At 38.1% G+C, this 20,436-nt stretch overlaps 1 protein-coding gene across 6 annotated transcripts in view; it reads left to right on the top strand.

Moving 5' to 3' along the window:
• The window catches only part of PLCB4 (phospholipase C beta 4), a 216,140-nt gene that overhangs the window by 130,691 nt on the left and 65,013 nt on the right, over positions 1-20,436 (top strand). For all 6 annotated transcript variants that reach the window (XR_005933031.1, XM_030021184.2, XM_030021185.2 and 3 more), the window contains 6 exons: positions 5,044-5,123; positions 5,685-5,738; positions 11,553-11,634; positions 12,743-12,843; positions 13,470-13,527; positions 18,354-18,462. Coding sequence is in view for 5 of the 6 variants with exons in the window: in XM_030021184.2 (XP_029877044.1) it covers positions 5,044-5,123; positions 5,685-5,738; positions 11,553-11,634; positions 12,743-12,843; positions 13,470-13,527; positions 18,354-18,462 (484 nt within the window). In the remaining variant the exon portion in view is untranslated. The remainder of the gene's footprint in view (positions 1-5,043; positions 5,124-5,684; positions 5,739-11,552; positions 11,635-12,742; positions 12,844-13,469; positions 13,528-18,353; positions 18,463-20,436) is intronic.

Below are 20,436 nucleotides of genomic sequence, written 5' to 3'. Positions count from 1 at the left end.
AATCAGCTCTTTTTGCGTTCTTTAATATTACTGCATATCAGGGGTAAATTTGTCCTGACAGTTGTTCTTTCCCGGATCTAGCTGTGCTGTTGGGAAGGACCATCTCTCCAGCTGATAGTTTCTGCCTTTCTGCCAGAAAGTACTGTTCCCACTGCCCTGCTGGCAGAGGACTTTTCTACTATATGGCTCTTTTTGACTTACAAAAAACTTCTGTTTCAGTTGACCCTGATTTTTCTCCCATGAAACAAGCTATTAAATATCTGCCAAAATCATATTGGTAGGAGGGCAGCTAGAAGGTAGCAGAAGATTCCCATGGGAATATCCCACAGTCACATTACAGAAAAGTTCTGTTTTTCCATAGTTTTGGTTTGTTTTGATGTTTCCAGCCGCTTTCAGAGTAGATCCCTCCAGTGCTGCAAAAGTCATTCCGGGGTGGAAAGCTTTGTTGAAGGGTGGTAGCAGTCTGGACACATAAGGCAGCTCCCAATACAGAGCATTTGTGTGGGCCTCAGCTTTCCTGATGAAATACTAGAATGTCAGAAGCGTCCCTTTTATTTTTTGTAACAGAATTTTCACAGCAATATCCTGCAAGTCTGTGCTGCAGTTGGTCAGGTAGGGAATAGGTTTTACACTGTCACTAGTCTTGTCTCCTTGCTTTTGCTGTCTTACGTTAGACATACAGCAATTTTCATAGAACAGAAATTACTTCTGAGACATCTGCGTTGAGAGAAGAGGGACATCTGCTGGTCACAGAATCGCTGAGTGAGCGCAGGGTACCAGGGAATCCTGCCAGGCCGTGTCTGTCTTGGTAAGAGTTGGGAAACATGGTTCTATTCTCCATGAATTTCCTGAACCTACGAGCTCTCAAGCCCTTGAGTCTGACAGTCAGTCACAGGCACTGAATGCCAAAACCAGAGGGTAGTGCCTCCTTGCCTCCCCAGCTTTCCCAATGCTTGAATTAAGTAAAGTGCAACTGTGGAGAGACTGCACTGAAAAAGTGAAGGTAAAATCTCAAGAGGTCTTAGAGAATACTGGCCTCATCTGTAAATAAGCCATAGATGACCTTGTCTAGAATTTCATGAGCTGTAGGTTACAGTGATTTTTAGCCTTTCATAGTTTTTGTCCTTTTTAACCCTACTAAATGAAAAGTTGATAGCTAAAAGAGAGCTGAGAGGTCAAACTTACCTGTGCACCTTGCCACCGCTGCCTGCATTTCATCGATGAACCCCAGCTAATGTAAAGTCACTAAGTGACTCAGAAGCATTTGAGTACTACAGCAAAAGACGAGAGAGTGCTGCTTTGATCAATTTTTCTTGCACCTTCTCCTTACAGAGATATTTGACAAAGTTGGATCTTGTTAGAAAAAAACAACACAGTCTGCTTATTCCAGCCTGCAGTGTACTTAGATTTGGGCCTCTTGTGTCAGCCTAAGGGTCTGTGTTTAAGGTGTACTTGTCTTTGGTTTTGTTTCTTTTTATGGTTGTTGTTTCTCTAGGATTAGATAGCAGGGCCCAGATTCCTCTTTTATATGAACCTCGAATAATTCTTGGTATATAGAGAGTCATTCAAGAGTCACATTGACAGATTAAAGCTACTGAACCATATTTTGAAAATTGGAAAATATTTAGCACTACCATCAGTAAGAATGAAACCCATCCTGTATTTCTATCAAAAACATTTTGTAACTCCATTTTCTCTAACACCCAAGTGAAGTGTTTCCTATCTACCTCATTTCAGAATTTCATCTTGTTATAGGATTTTCCTTCTTTGGAGAGGTAGCGATTTGGAAATGCTGAGCACAAAAGAAGATAACTGAGGATGTTTATCCCTGTTTACTTACATAGATTTACAGGTCTTTCAGCTTCATCTGTAAAATAAGGAGTGCTATCACAGCATACAAGCAAGGCTGCTGCTATTCTTCATAGCATGTTAGCTGAGAATAATCTGAGCTCTTCTTTCATCCTTCCCACAAGGTCATCAGACAAGTATACGTTAAATCTGGGAATGGTTTGTTGTCAGGAAAGCAGTATGTTACCAGCTTGACATTTGTCAGACTGTTCAGGCTTTGGGTATTTTCTGAATATCTGTGCACTGGATCTCAGTGCCTTAAAAGTGATTATGAAGATAGTTGTTATTTGAAGACTATTCTGGCTCAGAAGGACAAAGAGTTTGAGTGCTGAGCCTGTATATTAATCTATGGATGAGGAATTTTTTTCATCTTATGTCATTTTGCTTCTATATAGTATGCTCACAATCCAGAAGCATTTTTTTTTTCCTTAGCTCTCTCAGTTAATTTGGGGCCAGCTGGTAACCATGGGAAAGATCTGATGAAACGCTCCAGAAACTGCTTTAGCCCCGAACTGAAGTACAAGCAGCCAGATGCTACATTGTAGTGTAGCTGTGTGGTGTGGAACAGATAGGCAGATGTGTCTCTCGAACTGCCATGTCTTGCCGAGGGGACATCATGCCAATGTAAAGATGATTCATAGATGGACAGAAACTCTTAGGTTACTCCCTTGCCTGGTGCCAGCAGAGATGTGATGCTTTTGTGGCTTATGAGTGTTTGGCTGTAGTTCTGCGCTCTTTTGGTGTAAAAGAATGCAGTTCCTGATTTGGCATCTCTATCAGAAAAGGGCATTATCATTGCAAAAAGATTAGGGAGTCCTCTAAAGTGGGAATCATGAAGACAACCCCTCCTGCAAAGAAATTACATGGTATGTAGTTAGTGTATTGATTTCTCTATATACTTTTTTTTTTCCTTCCTAGCAGTATTCCTTTTTTGGTAGCTGTTCTTGATGTACAGAAGTCACTTCAGAACTGACTGCTGGGTAACCTTACTTTTAAATGTTAGATTTTGTAATATCTGGTGTAGTTACAATCTATTGCCTTCAAATCAGAATTGAACTGTGTGTGTTTATTTCCTATTGAAATGGTGACATTGCCAGTACTGCACCAGTGGCGTTTTTTCAGCAGAAAAAAATGGGAGTTTTGAAAGACTGAAGCTTATTCACAGCATGCATTTTGTGTAATTTAATTTTGCAAGGGTTTTTTGTTTGCAGTGCATATGCCGTTTTACTGGATGGGTCAGTGTTGAAAAGTTCAGGAGCTTTTAAGGGACTACAGACTAATCCAGATCATACGAGGATAATTTTTTTGTATAGCTGTGACAGTGTTAATGCAGCGGTAATGTTACATTTTACTGTTTAAAAAAACCAAAACCATGCCCACAAACTTAGATAGTTGATGCTAGTTGAATTTCAACAGTTCTAGGAGTTTGAAATATACTTAAGACTTGATCAAGCATTTAACCTGAAATTATCACAAGCTCTATTCTGTATCATCTTAGGTGAGGGTACATTTGTAGGAAAAGATAAGTGTTCCCGAAGTCTGTCAACGGCTTCGAGTTGTATCAGTTCTCATAAATAATATTATCTCTCCCCATGAACCTTGCTTTCTCTATATCCCTAGGCAGCACATCCATACTATGACTACTAAGTCATCTTACTCATGCAGCTGGGAAAAGAGAAATGGGAGGGCAGACTGTTACTGGTGGGTCGTTTTCAAGCATGAAAACACACCTAAGAAAACCCCAAATGCTAGCTTTTCTCGTAAGTCAGACTTCTATTTTAAATGATTCTCAGATACACTCTATTTGTATGCATATTTTATGCAGTACTTCTTAAAAAGGTAATTCGAAAAGGAATAGCTAAATGTTAATAAATGTCTTAATGACTACTTTTTCTGAAGCAAAATAGATTTATAAGGTCCATTTTTAAGGGAATCTGATTAACAATTTCTTGTTTAGAAAGTCTGTGATGTGCTTGTAAAGTCTTATGAGTACAAGGGTCTGCTTAAGTGTGTTTATCTGCTGAATTGACACCTTAGACCTTGTTTTAGCCCATAGGGATTTACTGCCTGCAGTTCACATTATGCCATTTTCCAAAGATGTTCATATTCCTCCCGTATAAATGATGACTTTTTCATCTGTTTTGCAGATGCACAGCACTCATTCATGAAAAGAAAATTATACTCATCTGCATCTATTTATAAGTGTCAGATTCTGGATCCTGCCCAAGTCAATTCAAGCTGCATGCACAGAATTTGGCTGGAAGCAAGAAGCTTCTTTATTCATAAGGTTAATGTTAAGCAGTGGAACAAATCCTGTCTCAGTTCCACCAGTGTAAATTATCTCTTGAGTAATCCTAGCATTACAATGGCATAATTGAGATCGAACTTGGCTTGGAGTGCCGTCTTTTTTTTCTCTTCCTATAGCTTTATTCTGCCAGGATTCTTGCTGAAATCAGTGAGTGTTCATGTTAGGGCCTAATCCTTAAGCTTCTATACAGTACTGCAAAGTCTAGGTACAAGCTATAGTAGAAAAATAGATCCATAAAAAGGAGTTACATAAGTGCTGTAATGCTGCTGTTGGCTGAAAATCATCCCAACAATTACTGGAATGTTTTGCTTTTTAAGGATGAAAGCAAGAAAACAAGCAGGACTTGAGTATGAACAGGGTGTTAGGTGAGGTCAACATCACAGAACAATTGTTGTGCCTCCCTGTGGTTTGCTCTAGTTTATTAATATTTTGTTTCATTCCTTTTCTAAAACTGGGCCAGTTAGATATGTCATCACATATTGTATAATGTTGCTTAGTAATAGCTAATACTGCCAGTCGCAAGTGAAAGGGAGGCGTATGTTTATACAGCCTATAAATAGAAGTCTTAATAAATCAATCAAGGGACCACTCGCCTTTGCTGGCAATAAACTGTTTTAATAGCACCACTGATGCTACATGTAGCTCTTGGAAGAATAGAAACCATGATCACTTTGTTTAGCGAAGGATGAAATAGTAATGGGTAAAATGTGGCCGGACTTTTCCATGGTGTTATAGGCTGTGGAGTGGGCAGGTTTTTTTCCTCAATCCAGATTATTAACATTATCCATAGCTGCAAGGAAGAGCAGCCTTCCCCTAAGACAAACTATCCTACCTTTTCCCTCTTCAGTTTTCCTAATTTGGCGTTTCTGTGTTTTCATGTTTTTCAGCAATGGGTAGAAGGGCTTGGATCCATCATACATAACTTTAGAGCTAACAATGTCAGTCCAATGACATGTCTCAAGAAACAGTAAGTTACTTTCTTCCCCTTTCTCCTTTATTTTTCTGTCCTTGTATTTTCCTTCTTGGAATTAAAAAAAAAAATTTGTTTTTCATAGTTCAATATTTGCAATCATAGAATGGTGTAATAAAGAAAATGGTGTTATATTAGTTTAGAGTTTTATCTTTCATTGTGACTAGAAGAGGTCTCAAGTCTATATCTGGCACCTGCTCAGGAGAAATTGTGAGAGAATTTAGAACTGTTCACTCGATTTATTGGTATTGTATGTTTTAATTATTGTCTGGTTTGTTCTTTCATTGATGCATCTGCAAACCAAACCCCATGAGTCTTTCTTGTCTTCACACTTGTGTTAATTGATGTACTGATTCTTTTGGACTGCTTTTTGCCTTTACAGCTGAAGAACTACTCTGCCTCAAGCGCTAAAAGGTTATAGAAATGTGTTTTTATTACAGAACAATTATTTGTTTATATTCATTTCACAGACATGGCAATAATCTTAAGCTAAATATAAGTATCTAGATACCAATTTTAATAAATGGTATGTTAAAAATATTTCATTCTTAATTTCAGCTGGATGAAACTGGCCTTTCTAACAAACACAAATGGGAAAATTCCAGTTCGGAGGTAAGCACAACTGGGAGTTCCAGTTTTTGTCAGGTACAGGTTGTATAATGTTAGTAAAATTCTGTGGCTTAATAATGAAATATAATATCAATTTTATTACTAATACTTACGTAAAAATAAGTACAGAACTAGACACACTTAGCTGAGTTCCATACCTCCTTGGTAAACTAAGCAGGACTTCTTATCAGCCTAGTAATTTTTTTCTTAGTCCATTGTAATGAAGATATGAGTGCTTGTAATTGTTTTCAAAGTCACTTAGAGCTAAAAGCATCAGTTTTCTCAGTTTAAAACTTCTCAAACTCTGGGATGGGTTTTTCAATTGTAAAACTTCATAAAATACTTACCAAAAGAACTATAAGAGCTTGCAAGCTAGTTAAGTAGAGGAGAAAAAGGTACCTTTTAAAATTTAGTTCCTTGTAAAAGAGACAGATACAGCCCTGCCAAAAATTCTTCTGCTTTTATAGGAACCCCCAGGATAATATTTGGTTTTCTCCACGTGGTAAGTGAATTGTTGGGTTAGTTGTTGTCAGTAACAGAAAAGCTAGAACAGTGTATTTCTTTCTGTACAGCTATTAACTATTACTGATTTTCAGTCCTCTCTGGCTAGGCAGTAATTCTCCCCCCTCCTGCTCTAGAAATTAATTCTTGCTGACACACTGAGCTTCTTTCCTCTTCGTGCAGTATGTGAAAACCACACTTTTGGGGCATGCTGTTTTTTTCATAAATAGAAACTCACAGAAGGGAGCAAGAAGGTGGACTTTGTAAGATAAGCTTCACAGAACATTTTTTTTCAAGGGAGAAAGAGAGGATTTTGCATCTGTAGAATCTGCAAAAAGACAAAGGGCCTGCCATGCTGCCTTCCAGGTTTCTTTAGTTTCATGACTCAAGTGACACCTTGACAGTGTTAAGGCTGTTTCTGTGTATTAGTCTTTCAGCTTTCACATTACCAAGCCCCTGCTTATTTCTCAAACTTTAACTGCCATGAGGCACCTTCTGTGCAGAAGTCCCATAAGGGATATCAACTGAAGGGTGATGATGAGGGAACAATACTACAGGGGCAAATTCATTTTTAAGACTTTAGAGCTCTATGCCTGTGTTTGAACACAGACATTTATTCCTCAGTATGAATTTATAGTGTGCTAGCTTGTCTGGCACTGTTTCTGCCTTGAAATACTTTACCTCGCGTTTAGCAAGGCATAAATTCTCTCCGTTGTGCTACAGCACACTATTTGCATATGCAGACAAGCCTGCATATTGCTGAAGAGAGTCCAGTCCACTAGTTCCAGTGTATTAAATCTTTAAATTCAAATTTGCACTATTTCCAGGTGGACATAAATTGGTCTCTAGCAGCTTAATGTACTGCAAAAGTAGTTTGCTTATAAATTTGTAAGGGATTTACTATTCAATGCTGTGCAGAGGGAAGCTGAATCTTCTTTACGTCTGGATGCTCTAAGGAATGCACTATGTTGGCATGGGTGAAGTGTGGCAACTTTTGGGAGCTCATCTGGGAAGCACTGTATCACCTGCTGAAAGAACTAGGAGAGATGTCAGTGAGAGGCTGGAGGAAAGTTGTAGACAAGGAATGTGAATGTACACCTGCATTGGAAAAGAGGGTGAATCAGAGCCCTGATGGGAGATGGCAAGATCATGGGATTAGCCTGATCCAGCAACAGCTACTTCTCATGAAGTGGGACACAGCCACCCAGGTGTCTCAGCACTGGGCAGCCTGGGATGTGGGGGACTTCCTTGCTTCCCTCCTCCTCCCATGAACACTTAGTGCAGAGAAGGAGTGTGGAAAGATAAAAGAGGGAACAGAAGGAGGTGAATGCATAAGGAGGAGGATATGTGTATGAGGAAGGCAAGCCAGGAAGCACTGGGCAATGTGGGCAGAATGGCTCTGCTATGCAAGGTGCACCAAGTTTCACATTGTTTACCCAAGCCTCCCCCCAGTAACACTTTCCACTGGTTTAAACCACTGATGCTCCCCCTTCAACTGACCTCCAGATTGCTATGGTCAGCCCTTCCCATATACCTGGTTTTAAATACAATGTTATCTATTTAGCCCTGCTTCCTCAAACCTCCACCTCCTCCTGCTGCTCAGGGACTCCAGTAGCAATTGCTGTAGCTCTGGGTATACAGATAGAACGATTATTCTCTCAGAAACAGAATACCCCGCAGATCTGTTAAGCTATAGGAATGTGTATCACAAGATCACCTGTATTTCATTTTTACACAGAAGTGCAGTAAAACACTGAGAAAAAAAGAAAAATCTCACCTGGGAAATAAGAGCTCCTTGCATTTCTTTTCAGGTTTAAGACAGATTTTTGCTGCTAGCACATAGCCATAGCGAATGATGAACCTTGAGAAGGTGAAACTCCTTAGGCTGTTGGTGGTAAATGGCATAAATATTCTTGACTCCTCATTAGTACAGTTGGGGGTTGCAGAGTCATGAAGATTCTTCTCAACTACTTTTGGATTTTAATATACTCTGGGGCATGTATATATTACTATCAACCTACTATGTTTGGGAGAGAAGAAATTCTGGCAGTTAGTAGTGCAAAAACCTTAGGAGAGCACCAGTTTTGCCATTTGGACTTACTGAGTCTAGAACTATATCTGCAGATCTTACAAGGACAGGGCATTTGGTAAGATATTTTGTGTTTTCAGTTTTTACCACTACTGTAAATGATGAGTAAAAAGGTCAGTGTTTGTTTTAAAAAAAAATAAAAATCTACTTGGTTTCTGCAGCTTTCTGTTGGCAGAAAATGGATTTTCTACATACACAAGTTGCACCTGTTCAGCTAGAGCATGTTTAGAAATGAGCTTTGCTCAATCTATGCTTACCCCCTGTATAACTACATTTAAAAGGATTTAAGCTAATTTAGATTCTAACTGTGAAAATATATAAAAAAAGAAAAAGCTAAACTATGATAAATGAAGCTTAAATCTCTTTTACAGTAGTTTCATTAAGGTAATTTGAAATTACACTTTTTTTTAGTAAATATGTTTTGTATCGATTACTCCAGAGTGCCTGGAAGAAATCTGTTTTAATACTCAGATGATGGTTGGAAATCATAGTTTTAGATAATTTCTTGTACAGTGTAGGCAGTGGTACTTCCAGTTCTAGCCAAACTGATAAATTCAGTGGAACCATGATAAAAGCTTTGTTTGAACAGTTTGTGTGTTGGCTTGATTTTTGAAGTAATGGTTGGAAAGTGGTGACGGTCTGAAGTAACCAAGTCATTTAATCCATCAACAAGCACAATAGATTCATACTCCGCAGTCACCGATTTGGGAAGTATTTTTAAATATTTATGAGGAAGTACATTGACATTTGGGCCCCTCACTGCAGGAAAGGCATTGAGTTGCTGGAGCATGTCCAGAGAAGGGCAACCAAGTTGGTGAGGGGCCTGGAGCACAAGTATTACGAGGAGCGGCTGGGGGAACGGGGGTTGTTTAGTCTAGAGAAAAGGAGGCTGAGGGGAGACCTTATCGCTCTCTACAACTACCTGAAGGGGGGTTGTAGTGAGGTGAGTACTGGTCTCTTCTGCCAGGTGGCTGGAGATAGGACGAGAGGAAATGGCCTCAAGTTGCGGCAAGGGAGACTTAGGTTGGATATTAGGAAAAATTTCTTTACTTGAGAGGGTTGTCACACATTGGAATAGGCTGCCCAGAGAAGTGGTTGAGTCACCATCCCTGGAGGTATTCAAAAAGCGAGTAGATGGGGTACTCCAGAACATGGTTTAGTGGGCATGGATGATCTATGATCTTGAAGGTCTTTTCCAACCTAAATGATTCTATGATTCTGTGTTACCATAAAAAGCCACAAACTACCGTAGAACATGAGAAGTAAACACCTGTAGCTATCTGTCAACCAGTAACTTGCCTGCATCTGAAGTAGCCCAGTTTTCTTCCAAGGTGTACAAGGTGAATGTAGATTTGCTAGGATGAAGTCTCTTCCAATAGAGGGAAAAGTAGTTTTATTTACAATATCCTTAGCAAAATTAAAGTGTCATGCTGTATTTTTACAATCTTTTTTGATTCATGCAACATTTTCTAGACTGCTGCTCTCATTACAAATTACTGCTATGTTTGCTGTCATCTTTGGTGAAATAAAAAATAGTTTGGCATCAAAAATAAGTTCCCTGCAGCCATGGAATCTTGTCTCACAGTTTCTGATTAATTACTTACGCCAATATTACACTTTTTACATGACATTATTATTGAGGCCTGATTCATTAGAACAGACAGAATTTTTTGCGGGGCTGGAGCTAGGTTGTAAATTGTAGAGCTAACATTACTCTGTGTTTTAGAATTGGTGGAAAAATAGATGCCTGAGATTTTTTTCAGAAACAAGTGCCTAAAGTTAAACTCAGTCTATATTTTAGTGAAAACATCTCGGTACTGATCAGCTTTGGGAAATCAACTAACTTACTTAGGTGCCTAAATAGGGACATAGAAATCTAACTGTTGTAAGAACTGAGTAAAAAAAAAAAAAAATGGCCAAGATTTTAAAATATTATTTTATCATTAAGATCTTTCACTTCCTGATCTTAATTTTATTAGTATGAAAATATTTGCATAGGCAGCTTAGAGTGTTTTGGAGAGTAAAACAACTGTGAATTGCTATGGCTACAAATAACAGCAACAGTTTGTTTCACATCTTTCACCATGTAAAATTATTTAGTATGCATGAGATTTAACAAGAAGTCTCATCAAATGTTTGTCTCACTTGATGATAAAGAGCAACATATTCTTATCAAGCAGCTATAGAGTCTTTCCCAATGTACAGCTTTTGTTAGCGTTAGAAATAGATGTTGGATGCAGACCTCAGTCTTTCTCTCCAGATTGAGACACCAAAATCAAGGGGTTGTGGGACACATCATTTTAGCTTAGACCATAAACAGAAGGAAGGAGAGCTGTCAAGTTTGGATCTACTTTTCCAGAGTTAGAGGTTATTCAAACTCATCTCAAATGGAAACAGAAATAGACCAAATGCTTTCACATTAGTCATACCAAATAGCTAAGCTGTAATTGGATTTATTTCATTTCAAGTGAAACCAGTTTGTCAGTCGCATGCATGGTGAAATCACCCCTGTTTTGCAGAAACAAGAGGATGTTAATCAGTTTGATGGAAATATTTCCGTGGCAGCTGAGACCTATCTAAATGAGTTGTGTGTAGTGTATCTAGAACAGGGTTATTCATGATGGCTGTAAGTTGAGGGAGCATTCAAAGGGAGGAGTGAGCACTGCAGCTAGTGAGGGGGCAGGGAGTAAGATTTGGCATGCAGCAGGGAGTTGCTTGCTAGCACTGACTGCTTGAAAAGGAAAGCAGAAGGAAACTGCCATTGGGAATGGTTCATGCCTGCCTTATGGGTGACATGGGAGGCATACGTTAATGGTTGGAAAGGAAGGGAAGTCAACACAACCAGGAATGGCTGGAGACGAGTCTCCTCACTTGTAGAATCTGCTACTTTTTCAACACAGTCATTTATCTATGCATAGAGTTGAAAAGAGCCTACAGAACAATGCTTTACACAGCTCTGTATCCCAGCATATTGGAAAAAAACCCTCTTTTGTTCTTTTTGTAGTCCATTATTTTGATATATTTTTAAATGGATAGCTTGCAGGCAGAGCACTGCTGCTCAGTGAAGCTTAGAGCACTTTTTCAACAGCACTATTGCTTGGAAGATGCTTACATTCATCAGTTTAAGCCAGAGGAAAATGTTGGCAGTAAAAGCAAGAGAGAGAGAACTGATTGTTTAAAAAGTGACTAACATTTCTCCTTTTCTTCCCCACTCTTTTTTGTTTTAGCATTACCAGAACCTTTGCATCAGGTAAAACAGAAAAAGTGATCTTTCAGGCACTTAAGGAATTAGGTCTTCCCAGTGGAAAGGTATTTAGTGGTTTTGAATAATTTTTTTGTATACTAATAATTTGATGAATCATTCACATTCGTAGCTGTGATCTAAGTCATTTGCATCACATAAAAACATGCCTATTGTTCGTGAGTAACTTATTAATCACTGTAGGTTGTTTACTAAAACCAAAATGTAATTAAATCTGTTTGACAGTGGTCCTTAAACCTCTTAGATGAGGCTTCCCTTCTTTTCTGTAACAGACTACCTTTCATTGATTTATACAAAGTATATGAGCACAGAATATGCACATAATACTTTTTTTGTTGCATGCTGTCCTCTCAGTTGCATTTCTTGGACTCCTACTGCTCTTTGCTCCCTTCCATTGGAGAACTGCTGTCCAGCTTTGTCCCACTCACAGCGGGAGACCCTGCCAGCAGTCCCAGAGAGGTGACGGCTGGTTACAGTTGTAGCTAGTTTTTTTTGCTTTACTCCCTGCCCAGTGTCCCTTCTTTCATTTTGGAGACTCCAGCCCTTAGTTCTTGGCCTGACTGCAGCAAGTGCCTGGTGAGGCTTGCTGTCTCCAGCCAGGGAGAGGGGGTGTAGAAAGACAAGAATCCCCAGCCATAGCAGTGCCTGGCACCTGGAATGAAATTTTTCTCACTGCTGCAGTTCTCATCTTGTTCAGAGGAGGACATGATACTGAATGTGTTAGCCAAGTGTGCCCTCCGTCGTGGAAGTTTTACATGGCTCTGTATGAGAGCTGCTTTGCTTTTTAAAACCATTGCACCAAACTTGGGACTTTTTCTCAATCTTCCTTGTCTTCAGTATAAGCATCTTGAAGTTCATACACTATTTTGGACTTTCTGGGGTTTTTTAAGCTTCAGAAGAAAAATAAAGACGGTTTCCCAGTTCTATGTTTATGTAGAATTAATGTTACTGTGAGGTCAGGATATAAGATCAAACAGATCTATGATAAGGATGAATTAAGAATCATTTTCAGAAAATACAAAAGAAACTTAGTGTGTACTAGGTAAAGAGCTAAAGCAGTTCTTGGTTGCATTTTCTGATATAAGATATGCTCTTGGGAAAAGAGCATATAAGCTGTCTTTTGTTGGATAAATGTACCTTTGCATTTTGTTGCAGAATGATGAAATTGAGCCTGCAGCATTTACTTACGAGAAATTTTATGAGCTCACCCAAAAGATATGTCCCCGAACGGACATAGAGGACCTCTTTAAGAAGATGTAAGTTCAAATTTAATATAATCTTGCTTTAAACTCATTTTGCTGTATTTTTAGTCTATATCTAATAGTGACAGAACACTTTAAAGATTATCTAACCTTGAATCCTAGTAGTATTTTGAATCAGCAGTATTTTAAGACAAACTTGAGTCTATGTTTTTCCCCTTCCTTCCCTCTCAGACTGTTAATGTAAAAGTTTGCTCTGTATTTTAGAGCAACTTTTACATGAGTTAGAGGAAGCACCTGGAACTTTTTTTTTTTTTTTGCATTGGCTTTACTAACTACTGTAATTTTAACTTGCTCCTTTAGGTGATTAACACAGTATGTGAACTAATGAAATTAAATAAGAAATTTGAAGTTTAAAAAGTTTCTTCACTCAATTTATTCTCAGCTGGAGGACTTACATGTTGTTTTATGAAGTAACGTTTGTTAAGTTATAGTAAGTATGGGAGATACACTGTGCCAAGCATAGACAGTATGTTTTCTGTGACTGTTCATTTTGAGATTATAGAGCTACTTCAGGTAGAAGAGTAGGTAGTTTTAAAAGTATCAACAATGTCAACATGTAAATCATACCTACTGTAGCATCGTATATGAAAACTTACATTCTCTAATAAATTTCTTTTCAGCAATGGAGACAAAACTGATTATTTAACGGTAGACCAATTAGTGAGCTTTCTAAATGAAGTAAGCTTTTTCATACATTAACTACCATACAAGTCTGTCTGCAGTGGCTTGCTTCTTCCAATCTTCCCATTGCATGAATCATGCCATTATTTGCTATGCTTTTGATCTGCTGATCTTTCCATTATGGTAACATCCAGGTGCAAAAATCAGCTCCAGCCTTGTATGTTGTTGTGCTTTCTACATGTTGGCTTTGCAGATTGCATCTGTTGATTACTTGCTGTTGTGTTATGTTGTGTGTTATGTAGTTTTATACATTTTATACTGTTACATTCTATGCAGTTTCAACTAAAATATTATAAGCAATTACTTTACCTGTAGGCCACAGCTAAATATATCTGCTAATCCTTATGAATAATAGAAAAAATGAAGTAGGCTATTATAAACAGTGGTTTGATTCTTCTCGACAGTATTATTTCAATCTATTACAAATCTAAGAGCTAAGATGATATTTTAAGAGTTTGTATATGATTTCTAAAATACTGTGTGTGCAGAATAAGAGGAAATATTTTTATTGCTGTAGTTCCAGAATACAGTTGTTGGCAAGAGTATTTAGTATTTCGTAAAAACATCATGAGTGTGCAAAGTAGTTCAATAAACAGTGTGGGATTGGGGTGTTTTTCCCTATTCCTAAAGCACAGTAAGTTATAGAAGACTGACTCATTTGGAATTGCAACAATAAATGCACTATGTAGATTTGACAAGAGCATACACATGGAAAACAGGCACATTATACTTGTTTTTGTACCAGTAGGTTCTTATCATCTAGAACATGGATAGCTGCTTTACCTCTCTGCATGATCTTTTAGGGACTGGGTGCATTACCAAAATTCTTTCCATCTAAAATAATTTTACTAGTTATAAATCTATTTTATGTATTTTGTGTATATGTGTGTGTGTATATATATATATATTTATTTATATATCTGATACTGCTATATGAAGATTCACGCTGTAAGTTCCCCATATATCAAATTTAGAATATAATTTTCTTTTTCAGAAGGGAATGCATGCCTTGCTCTTCACCAAACCTGAGTTACATGTAGAAAGAGTATTCCAAAAGAAAAGATTGTGAGAAGATTAACAGCTTCAGGACTAATGGTTACACACTTGGGGCCTTAGTTCATATCCATATAGTTCTCTCTCTTAGCAAATTGGAGCACATGCTTAATCTTACTACTGTGAGATGTTCTTTTGTCACAGCTTTTTACCAAGTTCAGTGTCTAAATGTTTGCAGGACTGGAGTCATAGCTAAGGCACATCATTTTTGCTTCTGCATTGAAGAGAGAAAAGATAATGTTATGATTTAAATTTTCCCCTTAAAGTACCTCAGCCCCCCAGTTCAGTTGTAGTGATAGATACACTTCACTGCTTGAAGCACACAGCCCTGTCCTCACCTTGAACCCTATTAGCTTCTGATATTTTTTTTTAGTGTTAATCCTCATTTTTCAGTAAATTATTATTTTATCATTATTTTAAAATTGATATCTGTAGTTGTGTTAGTTTAAAGTGTGCTTCCTTGAAGCCTAAACTTCTGAAGAAGAGCTGCCAGCAATTGTGAGAACTTCCTGGCTATCTCCAGTAACTGATTAAAAAATAAAAATTGAGTTGTTATGCTCTCAGTTTTGTATTGTTGTAGCAGTTCTATTTACAGAATTAGAAGCCTTATTTTATGGGCAGTATTGGAAAAAGATGCATCTTGTTGGCTACATTCCCATCGACACAACTCATTTTGCAGTTGGAAATCTTGTAGTTGGCCCTTTAGTTGGTGACCAGAGTTGAGAAAAATTAGTCAACTGGTTTTATAGAGTAGGACATTCACTCTCATGACTGGAACTAATGCCTTTGGCTCTGTGCTGGAGGTCTTTTTGTCTCCAAATAGAGTTTAAAGTTTTGGTCATGATTTGAAAGGCACTAAATGACCCAGAATCTCCCTCCTGAAGTGATCATTTCTGTCCCCTTGACAGCTGGCCAACAGTGCAATTAGCAGTGGTGTTTAATGCTGGAAAATATTAAAAGATTTTTATCATGATATAGGAGAGGGGAGTTACTTGGCAGAGCAATTCTTCATGAGAGTCTTCAAGCTAAAGTATTTTGAATTCAGTAACCTCCAAGGCATGCTGCAGAAGCTTTAAGTGTTACAGGTTTTTAAGGGAGCATGAGGATATTTCCTGGAGTTTTTCCAAACTGCTGTTTCTATTTGACTTTTAAATGCTGCTGGCTGACAGCTGATTTAATTGTGTATCAGTATTAAAGCTTCTGGGAAGTTTTTAGAAATTTAATTATTGTCAGGCACTGAGTATTTTGTCTAGGTCTTCTTTTTTAAAACCAAATTTTGAAAAAAGAAAATGTAGTAGAAAAAGAACTGAAATCACTACTATTGAGATTTGCTCCTGCCATTCATTTGCAGCAATAAATTAATAAGCCAAGTAACTGTCAAAATGGAAATTCAGTAGTCTGTCCAGGACTCACCCTTTCTCCTGGGAAGGAGGTATGAGGAGATTCTTTTCTATCCCCCCTCTTTCCCACTTCCTTTCTCTTTCTCCCTCCCTCTCACTTGCCTGCTCTTCCTCCCTCCTTCCCATTTGCTCGCTTGCTCTATCTCTCTCCCTCTGTTTTTGATCTCCATGAAAGGAACACCCTTCTTACCACTGCATAGTAAAAATGCAAGAGGCAAAATTGGCTCCGGCACATTGTTAACTGCTGTGCATCTCGGTTTGTATCCACTCAAAGAGGAGACTGGAGGCCAGGTTGAGGAGACTAAATGATCCTTCTCTCTTTGCAGACCCATACAGGTATTCTTTCTCCCCATGCTTTTAGATGGTTCACCCTCATATGGTTAAGAATGTCTAGAGTAAGGGTGTCCTGTCTAATACGGTAACTAGAATAATCAAATGCAACTTTGTTAGACATACACAATTAGTCCTGGGGCATGTTGTCTTTGTAGATGAAGCTTCATGCTTTTAGTTTTGGTCAACTTTTGTGTTCCAACTTTCCTGTGCCAACAAGGTCAGTAGTGGAGAACGTTTCCCCAAGAGACACTAGTAAGCATTCTTCCTTTTTTTAGTAAAACTTCCATCAGTTGACAATTTTGCTTTATTTTTTTAAACTAAGTAAACATAAAGACATGCTTTTCTTCAAATGGTAAATTGATAATGAGTGATGATCATTGATACAAGAATATTTTGCTCTTAGTTCCTTCCGATAACTCTGGGACTCTTTCTCAAGAGGAGACTTTTTTCTTTGTCCCATTTATTTTCTTCTGTTTGCTTATGACTAACTGTAGAAGAGAGAGTGGGGAATATATATTTTCTTGATTTAAGAACCTTCCCTTCTATTTCTTACAATTTTTTGAAGTGGTGTATTGTCACTAATGGTATAAAGCTTTTCATTTGTCACAGTAGACTGCTGTTGCATGCCCATGTTGTGTTGCTGTTGTGTGCTGCTTAGCAAGTTATGTCCTGCATCCATCTGCTCTCATATCATATTTCATCTGAGTTTTACTTAGATATCCAGACAGCTGATCTGTAGTGAATGAAACTGCTATATCTTAGATGCTGCAGACTGTCAGTACCGTTACTTGAAACGTCCCTCCTTAAGTGCATGATTAAATTGGCATTGGTTGTAATTTCTTGCAATTAATTAAGCATATGCACCAATGTATTGATTGTAAGAAAAGAGATCAAGTGCTTATTTTTGATTGGATATTGCTTTTTTCATGAAAAAAATGTCAAAAAATTTACACATAAGGAATTACAGCAAATGCTGATAGTGCTGCGCCAAGCCGTATCAACACCATCCTGACCACTCCAAATTATTGATCACCAATATGGGGGTGGCCTGTTACATTTCTGAATTCTGCTTAAACTAAAGCTTGAAAACTATGCACCTACTGAGGTAAAAGAGTGTTTTCACAGTCACATTTATTTCTTTATGTTTTATTGCATCTGCTTACATGCCACTACTCCGTTCGATTCTGTTTTTAATTTTCTTTTAATGGAGAATCAGGCGCACAGTGTGCAGCTGTAATCCAGCATGGAGGAAAATAAAAGTTACATAGCACACTATTAAGTGAAAACTTAAAAACTCTGAGTTTTAGTAGTGTATTAGAAATCACTGCTAAATTTTATTTAAATATTACATATATTATGAAATCCTAATATTGTAAATTACTGTGAATTGAAGAGATGATACTGTGAAGCTCTTTTAAGTTGCAATATTTCTTCTAAGAACCTATGCTGGTTTTGAATAGTTAATAACATGGTGTTTCCACGATTCACAAATAATCATCAGTAGTTGCAGATTTCTAAATTTGGGTTCTAAATTCTGTATTTATAGTATAGCGTTATTTTACTTTTAATTTTTACCTTAGCTGTAGATATTGCTGAAGACATGCATTTTTGCAGAGGTGATTACAGTGCCATCAGTCAAGTCTGTCAGTTTACATGACCTACAAAAAAGATTAGGAAGTGAGACAATTTACAAAGAAGAGAGATTTAACTATTTCTTTTCAACATTTCATTTGCACGTATACCACGTGCAGTCATTACTTTAATGAACAAGCAAGAGTAAGACCAGTTATACTATTGCACTGGATTGGTTTTTTAAAACATTTTTATAATCAAACTGCTTAGGTTTCTTATGAAAGATAAGGTTCGTTTTCTGTCTAAAGCTAAAGTTACTGTTGAATAGTCTGTAAGTTTTAGGGCGCTTTTTTTTTTTTTTTTAAATATCCACTTCTTTCTTTCTCATCTGCAGTAATGAAATGCTCTTGGATGATAGCCATGCACTATATTGTTTTGCTGAATTCCGTTGTTTTCTAACCTTAGCATCAACGAGATCCTCGGCTCAATGAAATTTTATTTCCCTTTTATGACACAAAAAGAGCAATGCAGATAATTGAGACATATGAGCCAGATGAAGACTTGAAGAGTAAAGGTAAATGTGGGAGGGAATTCAGTATTCACTGGTTTTAGACATTTGGGGAATTTGTTCCAAAGCACCCAACTTTTTAAAAGGGAGCTTACAGTCCTTGTGGTCAGGGGGCAAGCACTTGTGTGGCCACCCAGTGAACTAGATCAGGAAACTGATCTGCTGAAAAATATCTCCCCTCAAAATCAGTGATTTTTTAGAATGATTATTTACCTGATCCAGGTTACAGTGTGGCTACAAAGACAGCCATCCTGATACAAAATGGGAGAGGCTAGGATTGAGTAAACAGGAAGCAGCATGGAGACTCCTTCTAGCAACCAAGGCAACATGCATGTGGCTATGGCCAAGGTCTCAGAGAGACTGCAAAGGTGTACAGGTACTGTGTAAAAATGAAAGATTAAAAAATTACCATGTGCACCATCGGGTATGCATCCACCTTCTTATGATATAGTCTGTATAGTGCTTGAGGGCAGCAGCCTACCTTAGGACAGGGTATTGTATGTGGGTGCATTGAAAAATGTTCTCTCTGAGCAAGAAGATTGCAGGAAGCGTCTTCAAGCCATCTGTGGACTGCTCACGTCCTGAGCTTCTGTGGGTGTTGGAGGTGTCAGTGGTTGAACTTATCTCCCAGTTCTTATGCATTCTGCTGAACAAGCTGTGTTGGGATCAACCGCAGCAATTAAAAATGTTGCTATCCCCATCTGTCCTCCCTGCCCTTTTGCTGGAAGTTACTGTTGTCGTAGCATGTAGAGGAGGAGACTGCAGCCTTGCAAAGCCCATAGGTCTTCAGACATCCTAACAGGAAGCCACTTTCACTAGACACTCAGGCTAATGTATCAAGTTAGCACTGGAGAAGGTGAGTAGCTTTTGCACATCCACTAGTGCTGTCCCTGCTGATGAAGGATGTGCAAAGCAAACAACAGAAGGAGGCGATATCTTAAACTGCTTCAATAAAACCTGAGGCAGCTCTCGCTCAGTGTTGCAGCCTTGTTGGATTCCCTGTGTGCCTTTGTATTGCTTTATGATCACGGGCATTGGCACCAACGATGCCTTCTGCAGCAACACTTGCCCCTTTCACTTTCTCTGGGCCAGTGGTTGGGAAGAGTTTACAGTTGTCTTCCTCTGTCTATAAACTTAAGGAATTCTTCTGTAGCTGGATGTGTAGCTTTCACCATACTTTATAGTACTTTAGTCCTTTTGACCAAACCACTAGAGGAAGAGCTTGTACCATATATGCTATTTGAGACACTGCGTTGTATGCTGGGTTAATAGATTGCTCTTTTAGTTCTGTGTAAACATGTACTTTCCAGGAATCACCTAGGAGAGAAGGAGCTATTTCTCTTGTCTAGGAGTTGTTTATAAATGTTGTGAGGATTTTCCACTCGCAAGCGGTGTAGTGTATTTCTCTTCCTCTCTACATGAAGTAGATTCTCCAAGTATTAATTACTTGGGTTTAGTCAACTCTGCCCCCCCCCCGCTTTTTTCTTTATCGGCACTTATCTGTGATTTCTCTTGATGCCAGTGTATTTCACATATTTTCCAAAATGAGGAAGGTGTACTAATGTAGCCGCCACCTGTTTAGGATGGAGGATATAAAGGCATGTTTTATGAAGGTGGAAATTAATCTAAAACTGGAAAACAACATTCAGTAATTTGCAAAGAAGATTTTGCCATCACCAAGCTGTAGCAGGGGGATGATACTGGCTTATTCTTCTAGCCAATAATTGAATCTTGGCTAATTACTTAGCTGCTTTCTTTGATTTATATTTCTAACAGGTTTTAAATAAATGTGGTAAACCTCCTGCAGGGATAGGGTTATGGAGAGTAACAACAGAACAGCAGCAGTGTCCTCTTATAGTGTTCCTCCATTGGTCATATTCACTGGTGCAGATTTTATCCCAATGTAATCAGTAGGATAGAAAGATGATTTCATATAATAACATGTTGAACCTTAGCATGTAAAGAAGGCAAGAATTTATC

The sequence above is a fragment of the Aquila chrysaetos genome, chromosome 8, assembly GCF_900496995.4.
Source record: "Aquila chrysaetos chrysaetos chromosome 8, bAquChr1.4, whole genome shotgun sequence".
NCBI lineage: Eukaryota > Metazoa > Chordata > Aves > Accipitriformes > Accipitridae > Aquila > Aquila chrysaetos.
The sequence above is the reverse complement of the archived record's forward strand: the minus strand, read 5'-3'. Positions and strand labels throughout refer to the sequence as shown.